Source organism: Lontra canadensis, unplaced genomic scaffold, assembly GCF_010015895.1.
Source record: "Lontra canadensis isolate GAN:19392208 unplaced genomic scaffold, GSC_riverotter_1.0 scaffold60, whole genome shotgun sequence".
NCBI lineage: Eukaryota > Metazoa > Chordata > Mammalia > Carnivora > Mustelidae > Lontra > Lontra canadensis.
Genome location: NW_022631054.1, coordinates 3,430,109 through 3,456,841, shown reverse-complemented (window position 1 = coordinate 3,456,841; position 26,733 = coordinate 3,430,109). Strand labels below are relative to the sequence as shown.

Sequence of the window (26,733 nt, the reverse complement as noted above, 5' to 3'; positions counted from 1 at the left end):
AATGCGTTTTTAAGTGGGTAAAGGGTAAGAATGCTTGATGTGTGCCAGCTCCTGGATGCGAAGCTTTATACATCTAATTGCATTTAATAAGACTCATGGCAGTTAAGTAACTAGCCCAAGGTCCCACTTACAGAACTGGCTGGGATGGAAACCCACATGTGTCTAACTCCAAGACCCTGCTCCTTGCACCACACTGAGCCACCTTGCTGAGACTCCTATAATGCAAATACCTACCTCTGATTTCTTTGGTAAACTTGACACGCTGGGAATCTGTTAGCGGTTTGGTCTGTTCATTGATGTTCTGAATGTCTAAAACTTCACACATGAACTCGATGATAGGCTGAGCCCGGTAGAAAGCAGTTGCGGACACTAACAAACAGAGAGGACATATACTTAGCTTCAGTTCAGAGAAAGGGAAAGTACCAAAAAAACTGGCCAAAAGAGTGAAAAAAGAATTCTATCATACCGTCAATATTGAGCATCATATTCCACATAGCAGGTCTCACAGACTGATGAAAGCCAAACCAAACCTCTCTGCCCCCTCCCAGAGGATGGTAGTAACCTTCAGGAGGTGAGAAAAAAGAACGACCCACCGGAGTGTACCTGAAGAAATGAGTTTGCATGTTTCACCAACAAAAACTCGAAAGGTCTTTCATTTCACTCTCAACTTTATATCTTTTAAAATTTTTAAAGATTTTAATTAATTATTTGACAGAGATCACAAGTAGGCAGAGAGGCAGGCAGAGAGAGAGGGGGGACCAGGCTCCCCACTGAGCAGAGAGCCTGATGTGGGGCTCGATCCCAGGACCCTGAGATCATGACTTGAGCCAAAGGCAGAGGCTTTACACACTGAGCCACCCAGGTGCCCTTACTCTCAACTTTATAAACAAACTCGAAACCAAATTTGAACTGACTTATGCAGAAACTTTTCAATGGCTCCAATGCAACCTACCGAAAAATTGTGACATTTGTGGGAATGAACTTGAACTAAGGTACTAACCTCATTGAGGGAAGATGTCTTGTGATAACATCAAGTGCTTGTACTGAGTCATCTGGGACTTCATTCAAGTGCCCAGCCAAAGCTTCTAAAAGCAATTGAAGGCTCACAACTGATACCCACTGAACAGACACTTTAAAGGTTTGGTCTTTACCCTCACCTGGAAGGGTCACTTCCATATCAACCTAAGGGAAAAAAAAATCATAGCTACATATCTTTATAGAGTATGAAAGAAAGATCACAGGAATATTCAACATAGTATATTCATAAGGATATTTACTTTAAGACTTTCTGTAATTGTAAAACATTGGAAACAACCTAAGTGTCCATCAAGAGGGGAATAAGATCATATTAACTATTATGCAATAGTTTGAAACTAAGGTGAATGTTGTAATGTGGATGAACTTTGGAAACATTATGCTAACTGAAATAAGCCAGATGCAAAGGGACAAATATTGGATGATTCGACTTAGATGAAGTACTTAGAAATGTCAAATTCATAGGGACAGAAAGACAGAGGGGCAGAAGGAGAGGGAGAGAGAGAATCTTAACAAGGCTCTGCACATAGTACAGAGTCCAACACAGGGCTTGATCTCACAACCCTGAGATTATGACCTGAGCCGAAATCAAGAGTCGGATGCTTAACCGACTGAGCCACCCAGGTGCCCCAAGACCTAAGGTAGAATAGTGGATATTAGGAACTGGGGGAAGGGGACAGGAGAACTTAATGTGTGGTGGGTATGTACTTTCAGTTTGGGATGATAAAAGAAGTTTTGGAGATCGATAGTGGCAATGATGGCACAACAACATGAATATACTAAATGCCGCTGAATGGTACACTTAACAATGGTTAAAATAGTAAATTCTATGTTATGCCTACTTTACCACAATAAAAAAGAATTTGAATTAAATAAATGAGATATTTAAATGTACAGAAATGGAAAGATCTCCCAGACATATTGTTAAATGAAAAAGCAAATCCTAGAATGATATGCAAACAAACAATACACATAACCATATGCATAAATAGCTAATGCATATAAAAATATCTGAAAGGATACATACTGAACTATTAGAGTTGTTTCCTCGAAAAAGGAAAATGGGGCTGGGGATGCAGGCAGGTAGGGAGACAGGAAATCACAATATTTCTTGATGTCTAAGTAAGTTTATAATGAGTATATGTTTACATATTGCTTTTCAAATTTAAAAACTAAACTTGTAAAAGAAAAAGTTATTGTGGTATTGTGAATATTTTCCTAGGTGGGTTTTAGATAATTTTCTATAATCTATAAAACTCCATTGTTCAGATTCACATAGCAAATACATTAGCAATGTGAAAACACCTGGAATATATGTAATCAACCTAATCTAATCTAACTCAAATAATAATACTCAACCTAAATTCTAATACTAATCTCATCTTCAATTATTGATTAACTAAGGGACAAGATAATATGGACATAGTAACAAATCTATCATCACTATGTGAAACAACTCTAAGAATTAAGTTGTTATTAGAAAGGGAGACTTTTTTTTTTTTAAAGATTTTGTTTATTTATTTGACAGACAGAGATCACAAGTAGGCAGAGAGGCAGGCAGAGAGAGGGGGAAGCAGGCTCCCTGCTGAGCAGAGAGCCCAATGTGGGGCTTGATCCCAGGGCCCTGAGATCATGACCTGAGCCGAAGGCAGAGGCTTTAACCCACTGAGCCACCCAGGCATCCCTAGAAAGGGAGACACTTTTGTCCTATGTAAATGACCTAAGTCTAGAATGCATTTCTGGCCCTTAACACTTACCCTATCCCGTCCAATTGGCAGTGGATGTGCTGTGTACATGTTTCTTTTGCCATCATAGCCAGGTTGCCGGTCACCAAATATCTGCATCTTGAAGTGCCGCACCATTGTATCTACTACCTCTCTTAACAGTAATGGAGAGAGTGGCAGTTAGCTTTGAGAAATGGCAAGGAATAAGAAAACTATCACCATACCTTAATCACCTAAGCTGAGTTCAAAATTACTTGGAAAAAATAAGAGTTATAGTTATAATTGTCTCTAGTAATTAAAAAAAGTAGTTAACAACGGTCAAGTAAAGAAAGGTAGCAACAGGTGAACAAAAGCAGCTATGAGATGAAAAGAAAAGCAGGGACTAAAAAGAAAGCATAACTTTTATGGCACCCTCTCAAACTCTTGCCTTTCATAATCCTCTCCCGTGACAAATATAGCCTTATGAGAATAACCTATCTTAGGTATCTGAGTTTGGCATGAATATTCATAATTGAATCATAATAAATCTGGTAGCAAATAAACATCTTATTCAAGTATCATGGTTTCAGAAAAGAGAGTAGGCAGAAATCAAGAAATGTGAGGGCCAGTAAATTCAAGATGTATCGTACTCAAAGTAATGTCAATCCCTTTGCCTAATGCTGGTAATTTATTATCCTTCAAACCATCTTGTTTTAACCCAAAGTGCTCCTGGAGCAGTGTAGAGAAGGAAATGTAAAATATCATCATTCCATAAAGATTACCAATGTAGTTTCTTTCTAGAATGAACGCCCTTCCCTCAATCAAGCATGCAAAGCTTTACCTAAGTGTTCTTGTATACATACCAGATCACACCGTGTGCAGGCTCTGAAGTAAAGGCAGCTGCAGAGTAACTAGAGTATATGGTTTAAGATGGACAGATCTGAGTCTGTGAGATTGTGGAATGCTAGAGTTAATGAAAACTGTATCTTACCAATGCTTGGTGAGTGCTACATGCGGAAACTATATCTTAAAAGCCAGAATATATCACAACTACCTAAGGCATTAATATTCTGCAAATAAAATCCATGGAAAAGATACACATTTATAAACCAAATCACACAACTGAAGAAAATTGATGGAAAAATATAATATCGTGTATTACCAATTTAAAAAAACTATCTTAAGAATAATACACTTTCATATTAGAAGGGTAATTTCTCATCTTATATTCTTAAATTACAACCATAAGTAGTTTTATAGTGAAGAGATATTTTTGCCTCTGTTCTCACCTAATCTTTGTGAGACAAATAGGCTGATGATTACTGTCTTCAGAGTAAAAAGAAAAAAAAATTCAGAATAGGCAAGTGATCTGCTCCTTGTCACACAGTGATTAATTGGCAGAGCTGCATGACCTTGGACAAGTTACTGAATTTTCCATTATCTGTTTCTTTTCATTTGTAAAATTATAATAATCATAATAGCTACCACAAAAGTTTATTGTATTAAGTGAATAAATACACATAGAATATTTAGAACAATGCTGGTCACACAATAAGCCCACTTACACTCTGCTGTGTTCATGGGTATGACTCCAGGAATTCTCCTCTTTCCTGAATTATACATTTTTTCCCTCTTTATTAGATTATTTCCTTCAGCATACAGATATGCTATAGTTTCTCTCATCTTCAAAAAAATTAAATTTCCCTGACCTGACTTCCTCATTTGAACATCCCATTTCTCTGTTCCCCTTTGTGTCAAAATCTCTTAAAGGAGTTGTCTCTAATTGCTCTTCTCCTATCTCTCTTAAACCTTCTCTATCTTCCCCTACCAAAACTACTCTTACCAAGGTCCTCAGTGGGTTCCACAGTGCTAAATTCAGTGCTTCTTGGACATTAGGTAATAAACTCTTTCAACTTAACACATCTTGCCTTGCCTCCTTGCTCTGTCCTGGTTCTCTCCTATCCCAGTGACCTCTCCATGCCAGTCTCCTGTCTAATAAGCATCATCCCCCAATTTAAAAATATTGGGGTGCCCCAGGACTCAGTCTTGGAGTCTTTTCTCTAACTACATTTACTTCCTGTATAATCTTACCCAGCTCATGGCTTCACCACCAATATGGTGATGACTCTCAAATGTTTGTCTCTAGTGTAGACCGCTCCTCTGAATCCAACCTCATCTGTTCAACTCCCTACCCCCCACTCAACAGCTCCACTAGGATCTGCCAGCCCTGCTGACTTCTCCTATAGTTCTCCCCATCCCAATAAATGGCAACTCCATTTTTCCACTTGCATAGGACAAAAACCCTGGGATTGATCATGACTCATTTCTTCCCTCATATCCTATGTTCTATCCATCAGCACATCTTGTTGACATCACCTCCAAAAATTATTAAAAATATTTCAGTGAACCCCCTGCCCCCATTCTCTATATTCTTTCCCTGATTTATTTTTCTACATAGCACTTATCACCAACTAACATGTAATATGTTTTGTTTCCTTATTGATTTATTTTTTATCTTCTCCCCTATTTGAATATAAGTGCCCCAAGAGTAGAAATTTTTGCGTTTTTTGTTCATGTTGTATTCCCAGGGCATAGAACAATACCTGGTACATAGTAAGCACTCAATAAAATATTTATTGAATGGATTAACATTAGCCATTAATACCACTTCTATTACAATTGATCTCAGTTATACAATAGCCAAGCAATTATGGGTCTGCATGAGATTAAACTGTACCAGAAAGCCATATCATTGATTTATAACGAGAAACAAAAATCGAGCAGCATAAAATATTGCACTTGACAATAGGGGTATTCTTAGAAAAGCAAGAATCCTAATATTAAGGATGGTGTAACTATCATGACATGAAAACAAAGAAAAGGTAAGCAGGTGTTCTTAGCATTATAAAAATATCTACTACAGGACTATGTCTTCACACTTGGTAAATTCCTGCCACACAGACCACAAGCCTTGAATCGTCTCATCCAGACCCCTCTTGGGTAATGTCAGATTTAACAGAGCTTCTCTCTGAGCTTACTTTTTTCAATATTCCAAGATGATTCTTCTGCCTTTACACTTACATTTTTCTCATGTCGGATACTAACACTTAATGATAAAATTTGAATTTACAGATAGTTTTTTAAAGAGATTTTATTTTTAAGTAATTTCTACATCCAACATGGGGCTCAAACTCACAACCTTGAGATCAAGAGTTGCACACTCCATCAACTGAGCCAGCCCCTGAATTTTCAGATAGTTCTAATTTCCCACAGACACTAATGCTTCACCTATTTTTATTTATTTTATTATTTAAATTTCTGCTACCATTGGACAACAAGAGTGACTTTCTCCTTCATTCAATAAGTATTCACTTAAAGAACAATGACATATCCAGCACTGTGCGACAATCTCCGGAATAACCGTGTATGAGACAACAAAGCTGCTATCGAAAAACTTACCATCTTAGAAAACAAAGCCTACATGGAAAGAATTTAGAGAACAATATGATACATAAGAAATATGCATTTATATGCACTTAATGCATATATAAATATATAGAATGCACTTATACGCATTTAAATATACAGAAGTCTACTTTTTCTGATACTTACCTGTTGACTCTCCGAGGTCGTTTTTCTGGTTTAATATCCACATCATAGTGATACACATCTATTTTAGGAATCTGAACCTGAAAATGATTGGCTAACAGTCGAATTGGTTTTCCAACAGTTCCAAGGCCAGGGCGACGAGGTGGTTGAAACAGGCTGGTTGGAGGTCCTGAAGAGATTCAAAGACATTTGATGTGCTATTTGGTCATAAAGGATAATATTCCCTTCGTGATCATGATGATGATAACAATAAGATATAATTATTGAGATCTTATTATTCACTGAACATACTCTGATACAAAGAGTCTGTGGTATCTTTTAACCCAAGGTTTTTATAGATTTCTAAATATTTTGCCATGTGGCTATCATTTTGAATCTGGGGAACATTAAAATTATATAGACAGCATGATGAACTCCTCTCAGATATAGACTACTGTAGAAAACCTCTTATAAGTATTAGTAGATCTACAGCTAGGCTTACAAATTTATATGCATTTTTTAAAAGATTTTATTTTTAAGTAATCTCTCTACCCAATGTGGGGCTCAAACTTACAACCCTGAGATCAAGAGTCTCGTGCTACACTGATGGTGCCAGTCAGGTGCCCCCAAATTATGTGTATTTTAAAATAAAACCATCTCTGGGCACGTTGGTGGCTCAGTGGGTTAAGCCTCTGCCTTCGGCTCAGGTCATGATCTCAGGGCCCTAGGATCGAGGCCCGCATTGGGCTCTCTGCTCAGTGGGGAGCCTGCTTCCCCCTCTCTCTCTCTGCCTGCCTCTCTGCCTGCTTGTGATCTCTGTCAAATAAATAAATAAAATCTTAAAAAATAAATAAATAAATAAAACCATCTCTAAGCTCTAGGGACTATCACCATGCTCACGTTGGAGAAGATCCATTAATCCTTCACAAACTAGCCTACGTTATTTTTTTTTAAGATTTTATTTATTTATTTGACAGAGAGAGAGATCACAAGTAGACAGAGAGGCAGGCAGAGAGAGAGAGAGAGGGAAGCAGGCTCCCTGCTGAGCAGAGAGCCCGATGCGGGACTCAATCCCATGACCCTGAGATCATGACCTGAGCTGAAGGCAGCAGCCCAACCCACTGAGCCACCCAGGCACCCACTAGCCTACATTATTATAATTTGTACAGACAGGAGCAGATTAATAGTAGCTATATGTTTATTAATTAACTTGCTAACTTAGATGGTGAAACAATATCAATAATGCTAGACCTTACTGTTCATAACCTAATGTTTATAGAAACTGGACAATGTGCATTTCTTGATCATAATGTCTAGCTTATTTATTTAACATTTATTCACTTATTACACGTCTAACCTGTGCTGTAGATTCTGGAAAAAGACCTTCTGCCTTCAAAGAACTTACAGTTTAGACCAGTGTTTCTCAACCTGGGAGAGATACTGTCCTCCAGGAAACATCTGACAAATGTTTGGAGACATTTTTGGTTGTCACCACTCACAGGGAGCTATTGACATACAGTGGGAGGGAGCCAGGGATACAGCTAAACATCCTACAGTGCACAAGACAGCCCCCTACAACAAAGTATCTGTCCAAAATATCAATAGTGTTGAGGGTGAGAAACCCTGGTCTAGAAAGAGTAGTCATTCCAAATTATTCCCTGATGCTTCATAAAATAGTCCACAAAAAGAAAGGATTCCATAAGCTAAAGAAACTACATATTCTCTCCCCTTCTCAAAATTCCAATGTACATTATTACACGAAATTCTCTAGTAAGTTTTTTTTTTTTAAAGATTTTATTTATTCGACAGAAAGAGACACAGAGAGAGAGGGAACACAAGTGGGGGGAGTGGGAGAAGGAAAAGCAGGCTTCCTGCTGAGCAGGGAGCCGGATGTGGGCCTTGATCCCAGGACCCTGGGATCATGACCTGAGCCAAAGGCAGACACTTAACGTCTAAGCCACCCAGGTGCCCTCTAGTAAGTTTTATAATAAATAAATCTGTTTAATCATTTACCCAACTTATTTTCCCCCTCAACTCTCTCTTTTTAGAATCAAATATCTGCCAATATTCAGGAGATAAGGATTAAGGAAACACAGGCTGGGAAATATTTGACTCTAGAAAACCTTACTTCTTTCTGATGATAATGTCAAGTAGACAATGGCCTAAAAAATAAACATCTTTTCTGTTATGAATAGGTGTTGAGTAAATTACAGTGATCACAGTGGAAAGTTATAACAGGTTCTTACTGCTATGGCACTTTGCCAAGAACAAAGGCAATTCACTACGGAGAGAAAACTTTGAAGTAAGAAGCTATTCTGGTCCAACATCACTTAGGAAAATCAAAGCAAACACTTTAATGAGATGTGTGTTGACAGATCTCCATATACTAATTCTTAAAGTTATGGAAAATCTCACATATTAAATTCACTGTTCAATCTATCCCTAAATTCTACTCATCCTTCAAAACTCAGGTTAGGTGTGACTTCCTTTCTGGAAGTCTCCCAGACTGGAAGATGCATCCCTGGTATACCCAAGACCCTCTGTACAAGGGAACACTCAGCACACGTACACAGAAATGGCATTTAATTATCGTCTCATTCACTAGCCTATAAATTCTGAGAAGAAATTGCCCTTCAGTTCATTGTTATCTCCTCAATACCTCATCAAGGACTAGCACATTGTAGGAATTCAATAAATGTTGAACTGAAAAATACAGGCATACCTCATTTAATTGCACTTTGCTTTATTGTGCTTTTCAGATATTGCATTTTTTTTTTTTTTTTTACAAATTGAAGGTTTGTGGCAATCCTGCATTGAGTAAGACTATTGGTGCTATTTTCAAACAGCATTTGGTCATTTCATGTCTCTGTGTCACACTTTGGTAATTCTCCCAATATTTGAAGCTTTTTCATTATTATTATATTTGTTATGGTGATCTGTGATCAATGATCCTTGAGTTGCTATTGTAAATGTTTTGGGGCACCATGAATTGCACCCCTAAGAGACAATAAACTTAACCCATAAATGTTTTGTGTTCTGACTGTGCCACTGACTGGCCATTCCCCTCTCTTCCTCTCCATAAGCATCCCTATTCCCTGAGACACTACAACACTGAAATTAGGCCAGTTAATAACCCTACAAGGGCCCTTAAGTATTCAATGAAAGGAAGAGTCACATGTGGCTCACTTTCAATCAAAAGCCAGAAATGATTAAGCTTAGTGAGGAAGGCATGTCAAAAGTCAAGACAAGGGGCACCTGGGTGGCTCAGTGGGTTAAAGCCTCTGCCTTCAGCTCAGGTCATGATCTCAGGGTCTTGGGACAGAGCCCTGCATTGGGCTCTCTGCTTAGCGGAGAGCCTGCTTCCTCCTCTCTCTCTCTCTCTCTCTTAGGCGGAGAGCCTGCTTCCTCCTCTCTCTCTCTCTCTCTGCCTGCCTCTCTGCCTACTTGTGATCTCTGTCAAATAAATAAATAAATAAAATCTTAAAAAAAAAAAAAAAAAGTCAAGACAAGTTGAAAGTAGGCCTCTTGGGCCAGTCAGCCAAGCTGTGAATGCAATGGGAAAGTTCTTGAAGGAAGTTAAGAGTGCTATTACAGTCAACATATGAACAATAAGAAAGCAAAACAACCTTACGGCTGATATGGAGAAAGTCTTAGTGGTCTGGAGAGATCAAATATGCCACAAACTTCCTTAAGTTAAAGCCTAACCCAGAGCAAGACCTAATTCTCTTCAATTCTATGAAGGCTGAAAGAGGTGAGGAAACTGACAAGAAAACTTTGAAGCTGGGGGTGCCTGGGTGGCGCAGTTTGTTGGGCGTCTCACTCTTGATTTCGGCTCAGGTCATGAGCTCAGAGTCCTGAGATCAAGCCTCCCCAATCGCTGTCTTCTCCGGCTCCATGCTGAGATGGAGCCTGCTTGAGATTCTTTCTCTCCCTGTCTCTTTACCTCTCAACCCCTGCTTATGCTCTCTGGCACATGCTCTTAAAAAAAGAGAGAGAGAGAGAGAGAGAGAGAAAGAAAAAGTTTGAAGCTAGAAGACATTGGTTCATGAGGTTTAAGGAAAGAAGCCGTCTCTAGAACAGAAAAGTGCAAGGCGAAGCAGCAAATGCTGATACAGAAGCTGCAGCAAGTTATCCAAAAGGTCTAGTGAAGATAATTAATGAAGGTGGTTACAGATTTTCAGTGTGGTTGAAACAGCCTTATATCGGAAGAAGAGATCATCTAGGACTTTCATAGCTGGAGAGAAGAAGTCAATGCCTGGGTTCAAAGCGTGAAAAGGACAGACCAATTCTTGTTAATGGCTAATGCAGCTGGTGACTTTAAGTTCAAGCCAATATTCATTCTGAAAATCCTAGGGTCCTTAAGATTTATGCTAAATCCATTCTGCCTGTGTTGTGTGAATGAAATAACAAGGACTGGATGACAGCACATCTGTGTATAACATGGTTTACTGAATACTTTAAGCCCACTGTTGAGACATACTACTTGGGAAAAAAGATTTCTTCCAAAATATTATTGCTCAGGAACACTGTACCTTGTCACTCACAAGCTCTGACAGAGGTGTACAAGATTAGTGTCATTTTCATGCCTGCTAACACAACATCCATGCTGCAGCCCAAAAATCAAGGAGTAACTTCAACTTTCAGGACTTATTATTTGAGAAACACATTTTGTAAAACTATAGCTATCACAGAGAGTGATTTCCTCTGATAGATCTGGGCAAAGAGAATGGAAAACCTTCTGGAAAGGAGTCACCATTTTAGATGCCATAAAGAACATTCATGATTCATGGGAAGTGGCAAGATATCAACATTTACAGGAGTTGGGAAGAAGTTGATTCTAACCCTCCTGGATGACTGTGAGGGGTTTAAGACTTCAGTGGAGGAAGTAGCTGCAGATGTTGTAGAAACAGCCAGAGAACTGGAATTAGAAGTGGAGCCTGAAGATGCGACTGCAGGACTGCAACCTCGTGGTAAAACTTTAAGGGATGAGGAGTTGCTTTGGTAGATGAGCAAAGAAAGTGGTTTCTTGAGTCAGAATCTATTCCTGGTGAAGATGCTGTGAAGATTGTTGAACTGACCACAAAGCACCTAGAATGTACAAACCCCATTGATAAACAGTGACAAGGTTTGAGAGGACAGACTCCAATTCTGAAAGAAGTTCTATTGCAGGTAAAATGCTATCAAACATCACTGCATGCTACAGAGAAATCATTCGTGAAAAGAAGAGTCAATTGATGTGGGAAACTTCATCATTGTCTCATTTTAAGAAGTTGCTGTAGCCACCTCAAACTTCAGCAACATTACCCTGATCTGTCAGCAGCCATCAACATCAAAGAAAGAGCCCCCACCAGCAAAAAGATCATGACTCACCGAAAGCCCAGATGATGGTTAGCACTTTTTAGCAATAAAGGATTTTTACTTAAGGTATGTTTATTTTTTAGACATAATGCTATTGCATACTGAGAATATAGTATCGTGTAAACCCAAGTTCTATATGTACTGAGAAACCAAAAAATTCACTGGGCTTGCTTTATTGTTGATATTTGCTTTATTGTAGTGGTGCAAACTGAACCCGCAATATCCCCAAGGTATGCCTGTACCTGTCATCTTTGTAGCAGCTTCAGATAAAGACTAAAGAGAAACACAGTCATTCCTAAAACCCAAGAATTGACTATTATTTTTCACTTAAGCAAAAGTACATGATTTATACTAAAAATATGGTTGCTTGGAATTGAGTTCCACTTCTGGTATATAAGGGATCTACTCTGGGCGTGGTCAGACATTTAAAAACGAGGAAAGAGGTAAGTAATAAATAATATCAGAGATGACAGGCATACTAAATTAACCCAATTAAACCATATAGACAAGTTAGCCCCGCATAGTCGAAGGTACATTTAAACAATCACTGTATCATAAATCCAGCTTTATGATAGAAATTCAGAAACAGAAATGTGGAGCAAATGATAGGGCTTTGATTTTAAATTCTGACTAGAATTTAGGTTTCTTTTTTCTTTTTCTTTTTTAGATTTTATTTATTTGTTTGACAGAGAGAGACACAGCAAGAGAGGGAACACAAGCAGGGGGAGTGGGAGAGGAAGAAGCAGGCTTCCTACCGAGCAGGGAGCCTGATGCAGGGCTCAATCCCAGGACCCTGGGACCATGACCTAAGCTGAAGGCAGACGCTTAACGACTGAGCCTCGCAGGTACCCCTAGAATTTAGGTTTCCTAATTCCCAGCCCGGTGCTTTTTCTTTCCCAATGTACTTCAGAGATATATAGATGCCTTAGGATTGTGAAGTATTTGATGCCAAAAGGATCGAGGCAAAGGAAATAAAAGAAGTGGGATTAATGGAGAAAGGTAAGTACTGTGTGCCGTTTCTTTGGTAAGAGAGAAAAGCTAGAAGGCAAGTGGTCATTTCTTTGAGTAAGTTTAGGAGATTTATTTAGAAAACTATGATCTAAAATTTTCCAAAGGCTGGTTTCTTTGAATTCAGCAAACTAGTTACAGGGAAATAAAGCACAATGGCTAAGGCTGAACCAAACTGTGTAGGTTTCAATCACGGTTTTACCAGTCCTTAACTGCATGACCTTGGGCCTGTTTCTTAGTCACTGTGTGCCTCAGTTTCCTCATCTATAAAAGATGGGAGGTGTGGTAATAATAGCATCTACTTCATAAAGCAATTGTCAGGATCCCATGAGATAACGTACACATAAAGCTTAACACAGTGCCTCATAATAGTAAGTGCTCAATAAATGTTAGCTGTTGCGACTATACTTGCATACATGTTATAGTCAGTGCTCAAAAGTCCCTGGGCTTTATAATGGGCATATCTCCAAAAGTTGGTGAGAAAGTCAGAAAATTATATCTTCTGAAAAGGAAACAAATATTACTTTACACCAATTGGATGAAGTCAGTCTTAAATGAAGAAGAGGGCAACAGACTAGGGGTCAGATGACCCAGACTCATCTGCGTTTCACCACTCAGCCTTGAGATCTTGAAGAAGTCACTTAAGCTCTCTGAATCTCTGTACTCATCTGTAAAATGGGGCTAATGCTACCTTGCCTACCTCGCAGAAGTTCAAATGAGTTAAGAGCTATGAAAGCACCTTCCAAACTGTTAAGCACTGTAAAAATAAAAGTTATCATTAATATAGCCAAAATAAATGGTAATCTGACTAACTATATTTCTAAGTTATTATAGTCAGAAACCAAAATGGGGTAAGAAGAGAGCACAGAAAGACCAGGAATGCATTAGTGATTATTCAACTGAGGAGGGCACAAAGCACTAGACTGGTGTGCTTCAACAAAGCTGAAATGCTTCTGTAAGTTCTAAAACAGCCTGGATAAAATATCCCACAAGACTATCAACTCCCTTTGCTCCAATTCTATGCTCAGCAAGCAGCTTATTATTAACTGGGTTTCCAAGATACTGTGACACCTGAAAAGGGGTTTGCTAGACAGCAGAAAGAAAATATTCTAGTTAGCAGAAAAGATCTATGTGATATTTCGATTTATACATTCATGTCTTAAAACTGTGCTTAGTGAGAATTAATTTACCACAATCCTGAGTGAGCTAGGTCTTCAAATCTGCAAAAGCTAAAATCACCCCCCCCCAAAAAAAGTCCCTAGGAGGTTCCTAACTACCAGGTTGATCTTTTCCATGACATTCAGTTTGTATACACAGTTAGTTACATAGTCTCTTCCAGCAGCAGCTCATAAATGCAACAGTTGCTTCAATTATGGATTACTAACAGGGAGGGAAGAAGAAACATTTGTTGAATATCTACAATGCATTAGTTTCCACAATAAGACTCCTCATATGCATTATCTCATTTCATTCTCACAACAATCTTGCAGCACATAATTATTATTACCCTCATTTTACAGATGAGGAAATGAAAGTTCAAAGGAATTAAGTAATTTGCCCAAGGTTATACAACTATTAAATGACTAGCTTGGATTTGAACAGAAATCTGTTACATTCCTAAGGACATGATCATGCCTGTGGCTGGGGGACATAGCTGAAGTAACCCAGTATAATACTCAGATTCAGGTTTATCAAACAATATTAATATCACAAAGCCAATTTATTTTTAAAAGGCATATGAAAGTTGATTATGGGGGCCTTTAAAAAATACTTTAGGCAGCAAATTAAGGTGGGCTTTAATCATTCAGTTTTGTAAAGGAGTTCTAAGTAAACAAACCTGCAGTTTCCAAACTCAAATGGTAAACTGAATTTTCTACATACTAAAAAAATGAAATGCTCTACAACTAAGTCCACTATGTAGATAAGGTTTGATACTAAAGTTAATTCTATCATAGCCTCTAAACCCTGCCCTACTTAGCCAAGGCATTAGAAACCTGTTGGGGTTTGAGGAGGGAGCACCAGCTTCCCAACCTGCAGAGCATTTGCTACAAACTGGAAAGGTTCCTCAGGCTTGGGCCGACTGGGAGAGATAAACAGAGGTCATTCATGAAGATGGGGAATTACAGTTTCCAAAGCACTTTCACCTTCATTTAATCCTCACAACCACCTAAAACCCAGTTAGAAGAGAACTCAGGGCATTAAAGCCTGTACTAGAATGGGCTCTCTGGTAACTTGCCTGTCACTAAGGCCACAGCCTCTGGGACTGTTGCACAGACTGACAGACGTATTTCTCGAGACTTCAGGGCCTTCGAGAAAGGGTGGGTACTTTGCCCCTTGGCCTTTGGGGGTCATGAGAAGTCTTTGGGGGGAAGTTCTTCTTCCTTATTTGAGGGCTTTGGACCGTCTACCAGTGCAAAGAAAAATACGGGTGTGGCCCCATGCCAAGAATACCCCTGGTAGTAGGAGGGGGTCCTTCTCGGTCCAGTCCAGGCCAGTCCTCAGTTGAACACCCGGCCCAGATCATTCCTTCTGAGGCCCAAACTCGCCTGCCTCAACCCTGAAGCACAGACGACCTCCCCGAGGTTGAGTTAGGTCTCCCGTCTACTTGGGGCTGGGGGTCACCATCCTAGGCCTGCCTCCCTTAGACCTCAAGCGGTGCCTCATCTCTCCAGGCTGGAGCGCGGTCTCCGCCCCCCAAAGCCCAGGTCAGCTCCCTTCGCCTTGTGCTACGGGGCACGGATCCCCTTCCCCCAACGCCTTACGGCCCGAACCCAGGTAAGCAAGGGCCGATGGGGGAGACCCGGAGCGACCCGCCCGCCCGCTCACCCGCCCACCAGTCCCGGGGCCGCAGCCAGCCCCGGCCCGAGCGCGCTCCTCACCCGGTCCCAGCGCCTCCATGGCGGCGGCGGGGGCCGCCTCGCCCCGGTCCCCGGTGCCTCCCGCTCCGGGCCCCGCCGCCGCCGCCGCCGCCGCCGCCGCCGCGTATCGCTTGATCTCCGGAATATTGGCGCTGGGGGTGGGGGCGCCGCGGAGACGCGGGCGCTGGGCAGGGGGCGGCGGCGGCGCCCGGCCCAGGGACAGGGACCCGGCTCCCGCGGCTCTTCCGGCCTCAGCGACAACAAAAACAATCCCCGCCGCCGCCGCCGCCGCTGCCAGCGGGAGCGGGAGCGGGAGGCAGCGCGCGCGCCCGCCGGGCGGGGAGGGGGCACGGGGCTCGCGCGGCCCAGGGTCCCGGCTCGCGGAGGGGGCGTGCGCGGCCCCGGGCGCCCGGTCAGCGGGGCCCGGCGGGGGGCGGGACGGGGTGGGGCGGGGGCGGGCGCGCGCCCGGAGGGGGCAGTGCCCCGAGGACGTGTCGGGTGCGCACGCGCCTGTTCACACTGCCCTGTCGCCCAGGACAGCCAGCCGGGCAAAAGGCTGTGGGGGGCTTCGTGCGGTGGTCCCAGAGCCTCCAGGCAAACGGTACCCCGCAAAAGATCGGGATTCCAGACCCTGCTGATCCACAGACGCAGTTCGCTACTTCTGGCGGAGGAAAGTGCCCCGCGATTCACATCAGGCGCCTCTTCTTCTTCCTCCCACCTCAGACCCCTTCTTTCTCCTCTGTCCTCTTTCTCTACTGTCCTGGAGGACACCAGGGTCACCACAGACGCAGCCCTTTTCCCCCATTGCTTCACCCAAATCGTACACCCAGTTGTCTTCCCTCCCCATGCAGCATGAAAGCACCCGGGGAATGGACCCTGATGCATGAGACAGTCTCTTGCTAGTTCCACCACCACAAGCACCTCTAGTCAGAAAGTCACCAGGCACTTCGGAAGGGCAAGTCTTGCTTTCTCACATGACTTCCTCTTAGCAGCCAAGAGCCAAGGGAGCAACACCCAGTCCAAGACAGCATGGCCAACCCAGTGACACCAGCACCTTTGGGGCTTTTAGCTGACTGTTTGAGTTGGAGAGCATAGCACTACAGGCCAAGAAGCAAAATGAGGGAGCTTTTGTCCACCAGTTAAAAGGGTACGATGTATGTGTTGTATTAGTTTGCTAGGGCTGCCATCACAAAGTGCCACAGACTGACTGGCCTAAACAACAGAAATTACTTTTCTTGCAGTTCTGGAGGCTAGACGTCCAAGATCAAAGGTTGGGTTTTTTCTGAGATCTCTCTTTTTGCTGGTAGATAGCCATCTTCTCACTGTGTCTTCACATGATATTCCCTCTGTACATGTCTGTGTCAAAATGTCCTCTTCCTGTAGGGACACTAATCATGCTGGACTAAGGCCCAATTTACAGACTTCTTTTTAAAGACTCTACCTTCAAATACATCACATTCTGAGATAGTGAGGGTAAGGATTTCAATATAGGAATTTCATATGTTCAGCCTATAACATGTATAATGAGATATTCATCTGAGCATCAAGCCAGAGGGCCTGGTAATTTTTGCCTGTAATAATAAAAAAAATCTTAGGGGCACTCCATGGCCAGGCATTGTATTATGGGTTTCACATGTCATTTAATCTTTACAACTACTATAAAGTAGATGTTTTTAAGGAAACTGAAGCTCAGGGACGCTAAGGAAGTCAGACTCCGCATTATATGATAATGCAGTGAAGGATGGGAAAATGGGAGTTCTAAATCCTGCATTCTGATTCTGGCTGCTTCTATCCCTGACTGGCTATGGAAGTGGGACTTTGAGTGACTAGATTCTATAGTGAGGGATACTGTATTCCAAATTCTTTCTATAGCACCATGCCACTTCTCTGTTAAACCACATATTAACGGGAAGCGGCAAGAGGGGACATGAGTTTGAAGAGGAGGAAGTACTCACAAAATGAACAGACCTGTTTGCAGCTAATAGGATAAGAAAAACCAAATAGAAGTCAAGCTTTGGGTTAAACCTGGTAGCCACCTCCCTTCTCCTCTACTCCAGGCTAAATTCCTCCCATAGTTTAAACAGTACTAGTGGCTTCCAGCCTGAGTTGAGGCTGATTTTCCCTCTTGCACTTCCCAACAAATTTCCCCCATGTTCTATTTGGTACCCTGAGCAAACATGATAGTTTGTTTCCTGTACCGAAAATAGCCTCAGAAACCTGAGTATGAAATGTAATTACCCTGTACTTTCAGTCGGGACTATAATACTTCAATCCCTTCTCTCTCACCCCATCATTCCTGACCACTCTGATCTACATTCTTCTTCCCAAATTCACTCTAGCACCCACTGCCCCCTTCCCAAAGACCCTTCTGACTGAACCCTTCCAAACCAAAGTCCTATAGAAGTAAACTCCCCTAAGCCTTGGCCTGTTCAGCAAGCCCTTCCCCCACTTCCTGCTGTGGCAGAGTAGAAGCCATGCCCTAGAATACCACTTCCCCCTCAGCTCTCTCTGATGGTGGCTGCTCATTCTCCCGCACCCCACACATCTACAGGACAGGGTGGGGGCTGGGTAGAGAATTAGCCATATATTTGCCCCTATTGCCCCAAACCTTGAATTCTCATTCTCGTTTTAAAACCAATTGCCATTTGGCCAAACCACCATAGGGCCTCCCTTGGTGGTATAATTACCTCAGCCTCTGGTCTTATGTCTCAGTCTAGGCTTAGCTCCCAATACGTTATAAATCCTTGAAGACAGGGCCTACACTTTATTCAGGTATTCAGGTTTGTGTGTCTGTTGCCTAATGCATTATGTGGCACCAAATGCCTACTCAGGGAAAATTACAGGACGAATGAATGAATGAATGAATGAGCAAGTAATGTGCCAACAGTGGGAGCTAGAAACGGTCCAATGGAGGGGCCTAGGTGAAAAACTCTAGGTGAACTTCCAGCTTCTTCAGAGCACAGACTTTCAAATCAGATGATCCTGGGTTCAAATCTCAGTTCTATAGCATAATAGCTCCAAGTACCTGGAACAAGTCCCTTCACCTACTGCTAAAGGAGTCAGTAAGGAGGAAGTTAAATCATATATGTGCATGTTCTTGTGTTTCTGACCCAATATATGTGCCCAATAGTCACTAGTTTTCCTGCCTTCCCTCCTTCCCCCAGGCTAAAATCTGCTCCCCTGCTGCTGTCTTGCTGTCCTTTGAGAGACAGTGTACCCAAGATCTCAGCTCGGTCCAAGAGAGGGGAGCAGAACTGTCAGGGACTGAGCATGTTTTCACATCCTGTGTCTGAGCCACCTGAGGCCGTCTGGGGTAAGAGCCAGAACATGCTCAGTCAAGGCTTATGAATGAAACTAAACCTCTCCAATATGTCAATGCTCCCCTGAGATCAGAAAGAGCCAGAGGGATCCTTGTTAGCAGACACTGTGCCAGAAGGCTGGGTTCCAGCCACCAGCACTGTTTGTGACACTCCAACCCTTGTCTGGGCCACTGGCTTCTGTTGATGTTTTGACTCCCCAGCCTCTCCTCATACTAACATTCTGCAAGTCTGGAGCTTAGAAGTCGGAGAGAAACTTCTTTGCAGTTGATCAGTTGGGCCAAGGGCTTAACTCTTTTTTAGCTGGGGAACCCCTTATTCATACAAAAATCTTAAGTGGCAGCTGAAGTGGAGCCACTTGGCTGAGGAGGATAGGGACCTGCATTGGACACTACCAAACAAGACTAGCTTGCCAAGAGACACCACCTGGCATCCAAATGGAATTTCTGCCCACCTGCTCTTACTCTACTGGCAGCCTCGCTCTTTTGCATTTTTTAAATTGAGAAAAAATTCACATATGATAAAATTCGTCATTTTAATGTGTAAAATTCAGTGGTTTTTAGTGTATTCACAAGTGCAATCATCACCACTATCCAATTCCAGCACATTTTCATCATCCAAAAAGAAACCCTGTACCTCAGCCCTTGGAAACCACTAACTTGCTTTCTGTCTCTATAGATTTGCCTATTCTGGACTTTTCATATAAATGGAATAACATAGTATGTGCTCTTGCATTTACCATAATGTTTTCAAGGTTTATCCATGTTGCAACATACATCAATACTTCGTTGCTTTTTAAAAAAAATACGCTTTATGCCCAGCATGGAGCCCAATGCAGGCCTTGAACTCATGACCCTGAGATCAAGACCTGAGGTGAGATCAAGATTTGGATGCTTAATTGACTGAGCCATCCAAGTGCCCCATTACTCCATTGGTTTTTTTTTTTTTTAAGATTTTACTTATTTGACAGACAGAGATCACAAGTAGGCAGAGAGGCAGGCAGAGAGAGAGAGAGGGAAACAGGCTCCCCACTGAGCAGAGAGCCTGATGCAGGGCTCGATCCCAGGACCCCGGGATCACGACTCGAGCCGAAGGCGGAGGCTTTAACCCACTGAGCCACCCAGGCGCCCCTACTCCATTGCTTTTAATGCTGAATAATATTCCATTGTATGTGTACACCATATTTTGTTGATCTATTTATTAGTTGATGGACATTTGGGTTGTTTCCATTTTTTGGCCATAATAATGCTGCTGTGAACAACCATGTGCAAGTTTTTGTGTGGTTACACATAAGTTTTGTGTGGATATATAATTTTCCAATTCTTTTGGGTATAAACATAGGAGTAGAAATGCTCAGTTATATGGTAACTCTATGTTTAACTTTCTGACAAAATGCTTTCCACAGTGCCTACACTATTTTATATTCCCATCAGCAATATGTGAGGGCTCTAATTTCTACACATTCTTGCTGATATTTGTTATTTTCAGATTTTAAAAAATTATTCCTATCCTCATGAGTATGAGGTGGTATCTCATTGTATATTTGGTTTGCTGTTCCCTAAGGACAGTTGATGTTGAGCATCTATTTATGTACTTGTCTATTTGTTTAACTCCTTTGGAGAAATGTTGATTCAACTCTTTGCTCTTTTTATTTTTTTAAAGATTTATTTATTTATTTATTTGAGGTGGGGAAGAGGTGAGGGAAAGGAAGTGAAAGCCTTAAGCAGATTCCCCACTGAGTGTGGGGACTGACCCAGGGCTCAGTCCCAGGACTCTGAGATCATGACCAGAGCCAAAATCAAGAGCTGGACACTCAACTGACTGAGCCATCCAGGTGCCCCTGAAGCACAAAAGTTTTTAATTTCAACAGTCTGAATTTTCTCTGATTGCTTGTGCTTGTTATCATATCTCAGAAACCTAATCCAAAGTCATGAAGATTTATTCCTATGTTGTCTTTTAAGCATTCTATAGTTTTAGCTCTTACATTTAAGTCTTTGATCTATTTTGAGTTTGCTTTTGTATATGATGGGAGGTAGAGTTCAAATTTGTTCTTTTTCATGTAGATACACAGTTTCTTTTTTTTTTTTAAGATTTTATTAATTTATTTGACAGACAGAAATCACAAGCAGGCAGAGAGGCGGGCAGACGGGGCGGGGGTGGGGGGAGCAGGCTCCCCGCTGAGCAGAGAGCCCTAAGCGGGGCTCAATTTCAGGTCCCTGGGACCATGACCTGAGCCGAAGGTAGAGGCCTTAACCCACTGATCCACCCAGGCGCCCCAGATACACAGTTTCTAAGCACCATTTGTTTAAGACTTCTTTCTCCTATGGTCTACAACCCTTGTCAAAATTGATCAACTGCCAATTGTAAGGGTTTATTTTTGGACTCTCAATTCTATTCAATCTTTGTCTTTTGTTTTGCTAGTATCACACTGTCTTGATTACTATGGCTTTGTATCTTGGAAATCGGGTAGTGTCAGTCCTCCAACTTTATTCTTTTTCAAGATTGTTTTGGCTCTTCTGGGTCTCTTATATTTCTAGATGAAATTTAGAATCAGCTTGTTCACATCTGCAAAAAAAAAAAAAAGGCAGTTGGAATTTTGATAGGGATTATGTTTAATCTGCAGATTAATTTGGGGATTGTTGCTATTTTGACAGTATTAAATATTACATTCTATAAACACAGGATATGTTTTCATTTCTTTAGGTCTTCTTTAATTTTTCTCAACAGTTTTTCAGAGTGCAAATTTTATACTTCTTTGGTTAAATTTAAGCCTGAGGAGTGCCTGGGTGGCTCAGTCTGTTAAGCATCTTCCTTCTGCTCAGGCCGTGTTCTCAGGGTCCTGGGATCCAGCTCCACATCAGGCTCCCTGTTCGGCATGGAGTCTGCTTGTCCTCCTCTCTCTCTCTCTGCCCTTCTCCCTGCTCATGTTCTCTCTTTCTCTCAAATAAATAAAATCTTTTAAAAAAATTATTCCTGAGTATTTTGTTCTTTTTGGTACTATTATAAGTGGAATTGTCTTCTTAATTTCATTTTTGGATTGTTCATTGCTAATATGTAGAAATGCAATTGATTTTTTATATTAGTCTTGCATCCACAACCTTCCTCTAGCAGTTAATTTTTATGTGTGTGGATTTTTTAGCATCTTCTATATATAAAATCATGTTGTCTTCAAATAGAATAGTTCTTTCTCTTTTCTAATACGGATGCTTTTTCTTTTATATTCTTGCTTAATTGCCCTAAACCTCCAGTACGATGTCGAATAGAAGTGACCCTCTTTTTTTCTTTTTTTAAAGAAGTAGCCCTCTTTTATTTTTTATTTTTTTTAAGGATTTTATTTATCTACTTGATAGGCAGAAATCCCAAGTAGGCAGAGAGAGAGAGGGAGGAAGCAGGCTCCCCACCAAGCAGAGAGCCCGATGCGGGGCTTGATCCCAGGACCCTGAGATCATGACCTGAGCCAAAGGCAGAGGCTTTAACCCACTGAGCCACCCAGGCGCGCCCAAAGTATACCCTCTTTTAACAAACTAATGGTTATCAGAGAGGAGGGGAATGGGGGATGGGGGAAATGGTGATGGGATTAAGGAGTACATTTGCTGGCTAAGCACCAGGTGTTGTATGGAAGTGTGGAATCTGTGTATTGTACACCTAAAGCTAATATTATATCATATGTTAACCAACTGGAATTTTAATAAAAACTTTTTAAAAAGGGTTTTTTGTTTTTATTTTTGTTTTTGGGTGGACTCAAGATGGAGGAATATATGTGAGAGCGAATTGTGGATGACTGTGGTGGGGTCTTTACCATGGATACCACAGTTGGTGGTATCTTTCAACCACTCAAAGGTTTTCACAATTCTCCAATGGAAGTAAACCACAGACTACAAGGGAGTTTCACAGCTATTAAAACCAGGGTTCCACAGTTGAGAGGTAGCTTTGCAGTTTGTGGAGATTTATTTTTCATGACTGACTGCATTATGGTTCAAGTCGGAGGGAAAGATTCCTGGAACTCCATCACAAGTGTTGCCTTAACAGGAGCCATACTGGCAGCAAGAGATGGATCAGTGGCCATGGTTGGGTCAGCAGTGATGGGTGGCATTCTAGCTTTAATTATAGGACCTGGTATCTTGTTGATAAGATTTATCTCTGCATGATTTCCCAATGGTCCTCAGTTTGCTGAAGACCCCTCTCAGTTGCCTTCTGCCCAGTTACCATCCTCACCTTTTGGAGTCTATCGACAATATCAATAGGACTTCTTTCCCATGATTTCTTTAACAGAATGAGCTGTAGTTCAAGAAAGGATTTCAGAAGGTAAATTATGGTCTATTTTTAAAACCATAGGTGGGACAGCTATGGCCACATAAGCTTTGAAGAGATGCTTAGGTCTTTTTTCTATTTAAAGGAACATGGTGGGGGCAGATGTTAAAAGATAATGCATTTATGTATTCACGCTTTTTTATCATGCATTCGTGATAAAAATAAATGTCTAATATCTGTAAATGAAAAATAGTAAATGCTTAGAAGATGAAAGAGCAGAGGGCAAACAACAATGAAACATGACCATCATTTCCTTGGGGGATTCTCTGCCTGTTATTACTATTCTGTCAGTGAAACAATAAAACAACTCCTTGAACTTAAAAAAAAAAAAAGAGTGACCCTTTTTTGTATTTTGTAAGCAGTCAGCTTTCTATGTATTCATGATCTAGAGCAAGGAATAGAGACACTTGGCAATTATATTTGATTTTGCCATCTTTACAAGATGGCATAGCTACTAAGGAGTGAGGTAGCTACTAAGTGCATGAGGTTTGTTGTTGTTGGTTTTTTTTTAAAGATTTTATTTATTCAACAGAGAGAGACACAGTGAGAGAGGGAACAAAAGCAGGGGGAGTGGGAGAGGGAGAAGCAGGCTTCCCACTGAGCAGAGAGCCCTATGCCAGGCTTGATCCCAGGACCCTGGGATCATGACCGGAGCCGAAGGCAGACACTTAATGACTGAGCCACCCAAGTGCCCCAGTGCATGCGGTTTTGACAAACAGATCAATTAATATGTTTGCTTTTACTTCTAGCCTTTGCTTCTACTACACTTTTTAATTGGGACAATTGATTTTTTTTTTCTCTTCTTCAAACTGAAATAAAGGGAATGAATTAGGGAATGAGATAAATCTAGATTTGGATTCCAATTCTATAGTGTAATTCTCAAATTTCAGCTCTAGAGGCGACATGACATTTAATAAGTCACCTCATCTCTCTGAACGTCAGCTTTCTCATCTGTGAAATGGGGATGACACCGTTTCCTAGGGTTATTGAGATGATCAAAGAAGATGATTAATGGAAAGCACCTAACACTGTGCCTGGCACTTTAAGGGCTCAAAAAAAAATGCCCAATCCCTTTGACTTCCACCCCAGCCCAGAACAAGCCTTCTTTATCTCTAGGTTGGGGGTGGGGAATAATTGATTTTAGAAAGACCTTTCTAATACCCAGACTTATCCAAAGTCTGGAAGGGTTTTAGGAAGTAGTGAGCTCCAGGCCCCTGATGGTATTGAAGCAAGTTTGAAATGATGAAAAAGGTCTACGGCCATACCACCCTGAACACGCCCGATCTCGTCTGATGTCGGAAGCTAAGCAGAGTCGGGCTTGGTTAGTACTTGGATGGGAAATGATGAAAAAGATAAGGTCAGATGACTTTTGTGGTTCTTTAGAGTCTATTAAGTTAATACGAAAATATTCATTGGCTTATATGTTACTGAATTTTTTCAGCAACTGTTTATTGAGGATTTGCCATGTGCCAAACCCTGGACTAGGTAATGGGGATCCACGAGTGAGCCAGAGAAGTGGGGTTCCCCTCCTCATGCAGTTCAATCTTGAAGTGAGACTAATAATAAACAAAAAAATAAATAAAAAGAATAAGATAAGACCGGGGCACCTGGGTGGCTCAGATGGTTAAGTGTCTGCCTTCAACTCAGGTCATGATCCTGCGGTCCTGGGATCAAGTTCTGTGTTGGGCTCCCTGCTTAGCGGAGAGTCTGCTTCTCCCTCTGCCTCTTCCCCTGCTTGTGTTCTCTCTCTCTCTCTCAAATGAATAAATAAAAATCTCTAAAAAAAAAAAAGAAGAAGAAGATAAGACCAAGTTTATTGATCATAAAGAACTGTAAAACTCCAGCACTAGGGGAAAAATATAGTATATAGAATTCATGGTTTGAATGGTTAAAGAATCCCATGATTCTTTAATCTTTGAATTTAATTTTTTTCTCTTTCCTTTTTCAACCAATTTCTTATTTTACCAACTCTTTTATTTATTTGTTTATCTATTTATTTTTAAAGATTTTATGTATTTATTTGACAGATAGAGATCACAAGTAGGCAGAGAGGCAGGTGGGGGGGGTGGGGGAAGCAGGTTCCCTGCTGAGCAGAGAGCCTGATGCAGGGCTCGATCCCAGGACCCTGGGATCATGACCGGAGCTGAAGGCAGAGGCTTTAACCCACTGAGCCACCCAGGTGCCCCACCAACTCCCTTTTAAAAATATTTTTTAACTTTCATTTTTACATTTATAGTCTATTCTTTCAATGTATTTTATTTTATTTTATATATCTATCTATATACATATATAAGTTTTCCTTTCTTTACAATTTTGAGATGTAGTTTCCTCTAACAAACAAACCAAAATACTCAGGATATAGCGTATTGCTCTGTTCTGTTCAACCGTCTGTTTATATTCTTTTTTTCTGTCCTTTAATTTTCATTTTTATAGTTACATTCTATCCTTTCACTGTATTTAACTTTATTTTTGTACATATATAAGTTTTTTAAAATTATTTTTAAATTAATATATAATGTATTATTAGCCCCAGGGGTACAGGTCTGTGAATTGCCAGGTTTACACACTTCACAGTACTTAGTTTGTTTGTTTCCTTACAATTTTGGGAACTAGTTTTCTAACAAATAGGCCAAAATACACACAGGATCCAGTGTATTACTCTGTTCTGTTCAACCTGTCTGATTATATTCTCTCTCTCTCTTTTTTAAAAGATTTTATTTACTCATTAGAGAGAGAGACAGAGAGCATGAGCAGGGGGAGAGGCAGAGGGAGAAGCAAGCAGACTCCCTGTTGAGCCAGAAGCGTGATAACATGATGTGGGGCTCCATCCCAGGACCTGGAGATCATGACCTGAGCCGAAGGCAGACGCCCAACTATCTGAGCCACCCAGGTGCCCTATATTCTCACTCTTTTTAAAATTTAATTTAATTTTTTTTTCATTTTGGGTCTTTTCTAATTTGTTTGGTATATAGTTCTCTGGGCTTGTTGTAGTCATTTTAGTATTTTGTTCTCTTGTTCATCTATTCTTCCCTGGACAGAATGGCAAGACAGAAAAACTCACCTCAGAAAAGAGAACAAGAGGCAATACTGACTGCCAGAGACCTAATCAGTACGGATATAACTAAAATGTTGGAACTAAAGTTCAGAATAACAATTATAAAGATACTAGCTGGTCTTGAAAAAAGCATAGAAGACATTGGGGAAGCCCTTTCTGGAGAAATAAAAGAACTAAAATCTAATCAAGCCAAAATTTAAAAAGCTATTAATGAGGTGCAATAAAAAAATGGAGGCTCTTACTGCTACGATAAATGAGGCTAAAGAGAGAATTAGTGATATAGAAAACCAAATGATGGAGAATAAAGAAGCTAAGAAAAAGAGAGATAACTAATGGATCACGAGGGGAGAATTTGAGAGAGAAGTGGTACCATAAAGCAAAACAATATTAGAATAATTGGGACCCCAGAAGAAGAGGAGAAAGAAAGGGGGGGCAGAAGGTATATGGGAGCAAATTCTGAGCAGAGAACTTCCACAATCTGGAGAAGGAAACAGGCATTC

General features: G+C 41.1%; 2 protein-coding genes across 4 annotated transcripts in view; one reads left to right on the top strand and one right to left on the bottom strand.

Annotated features, from left to right (window-relative positions):
- The window catches only part of AGO4 (argonaute RISC component 4), a 37,299-nt gene extending 21,479 nt beyond the window's left edge, over window positions 1-15,820 (bottom strand). Inside the window, exons 1-6 of one of the 3 annotated variants that reach the window (XM_032877228.1) lie at window positions 15,572-15,820; window positions 6,351-6,516; window positions 2,793-2,913; window positions 1,001-1,182; window positions 467-603; window positions 235-369 (exon numbers count right to left, since the gene is read on the bottom strand). In XM_032877228.1, the coding sequence (XP_032733119.1) occupies window positions 235-369; window positions 467-603; window positions 1,001-1,182; window positions 2,793-2,913; window positions 6,351-6,516; window positions 15,572-15,590 (760 nt within the window). In that variant the 5' untranslated portion in view covers window positions 15,591-15,820. Of the gene's footprint in view, window positions 1-234; window positions 370-466; window positions 604-1,000; window positions 1,183-2,792; window positions 2,914-6,350; window positions 6,517-15,297; window positions 15,447-15,571 lie in introns of those variants that run through there. The other 2 variants (XM_032877226.1, XM_032877227.1) reach the window with 2 other exon arrangements.
- A 6,841-nt stretch (window positions 15,821-22,661) lies between these two features.
- LOC116879095 (mitochondrial import inner membrane translocase subunit Tim17-A-like) lies at window positions 22,662-23,028 on the top strand. The gene has a single exon (XM_032877027.1). It carries the CDS (start codon window positions 22,668-22,670, stop codon window positions 23,013-23,015), a length of 348 nt encoding a protein of 115 aa, XP_032732918.1. The 5' UTR covers window positions 22,662-22,667; the 3' UTR covers window positions 23,016-23,028.
- Window positions 23,029-26,733: the final 3,705 nt, after the last annotated feature.

Excerpts from the sequence above, each read along its gene's own strand:
- LOC116879095 (XM_032877027.1), top strand. The coding sequence starts at position 22,668 with ATGGATACCACAGTTGGTGGTATCTTTCAACCACTCAAAGGTTTTCAC.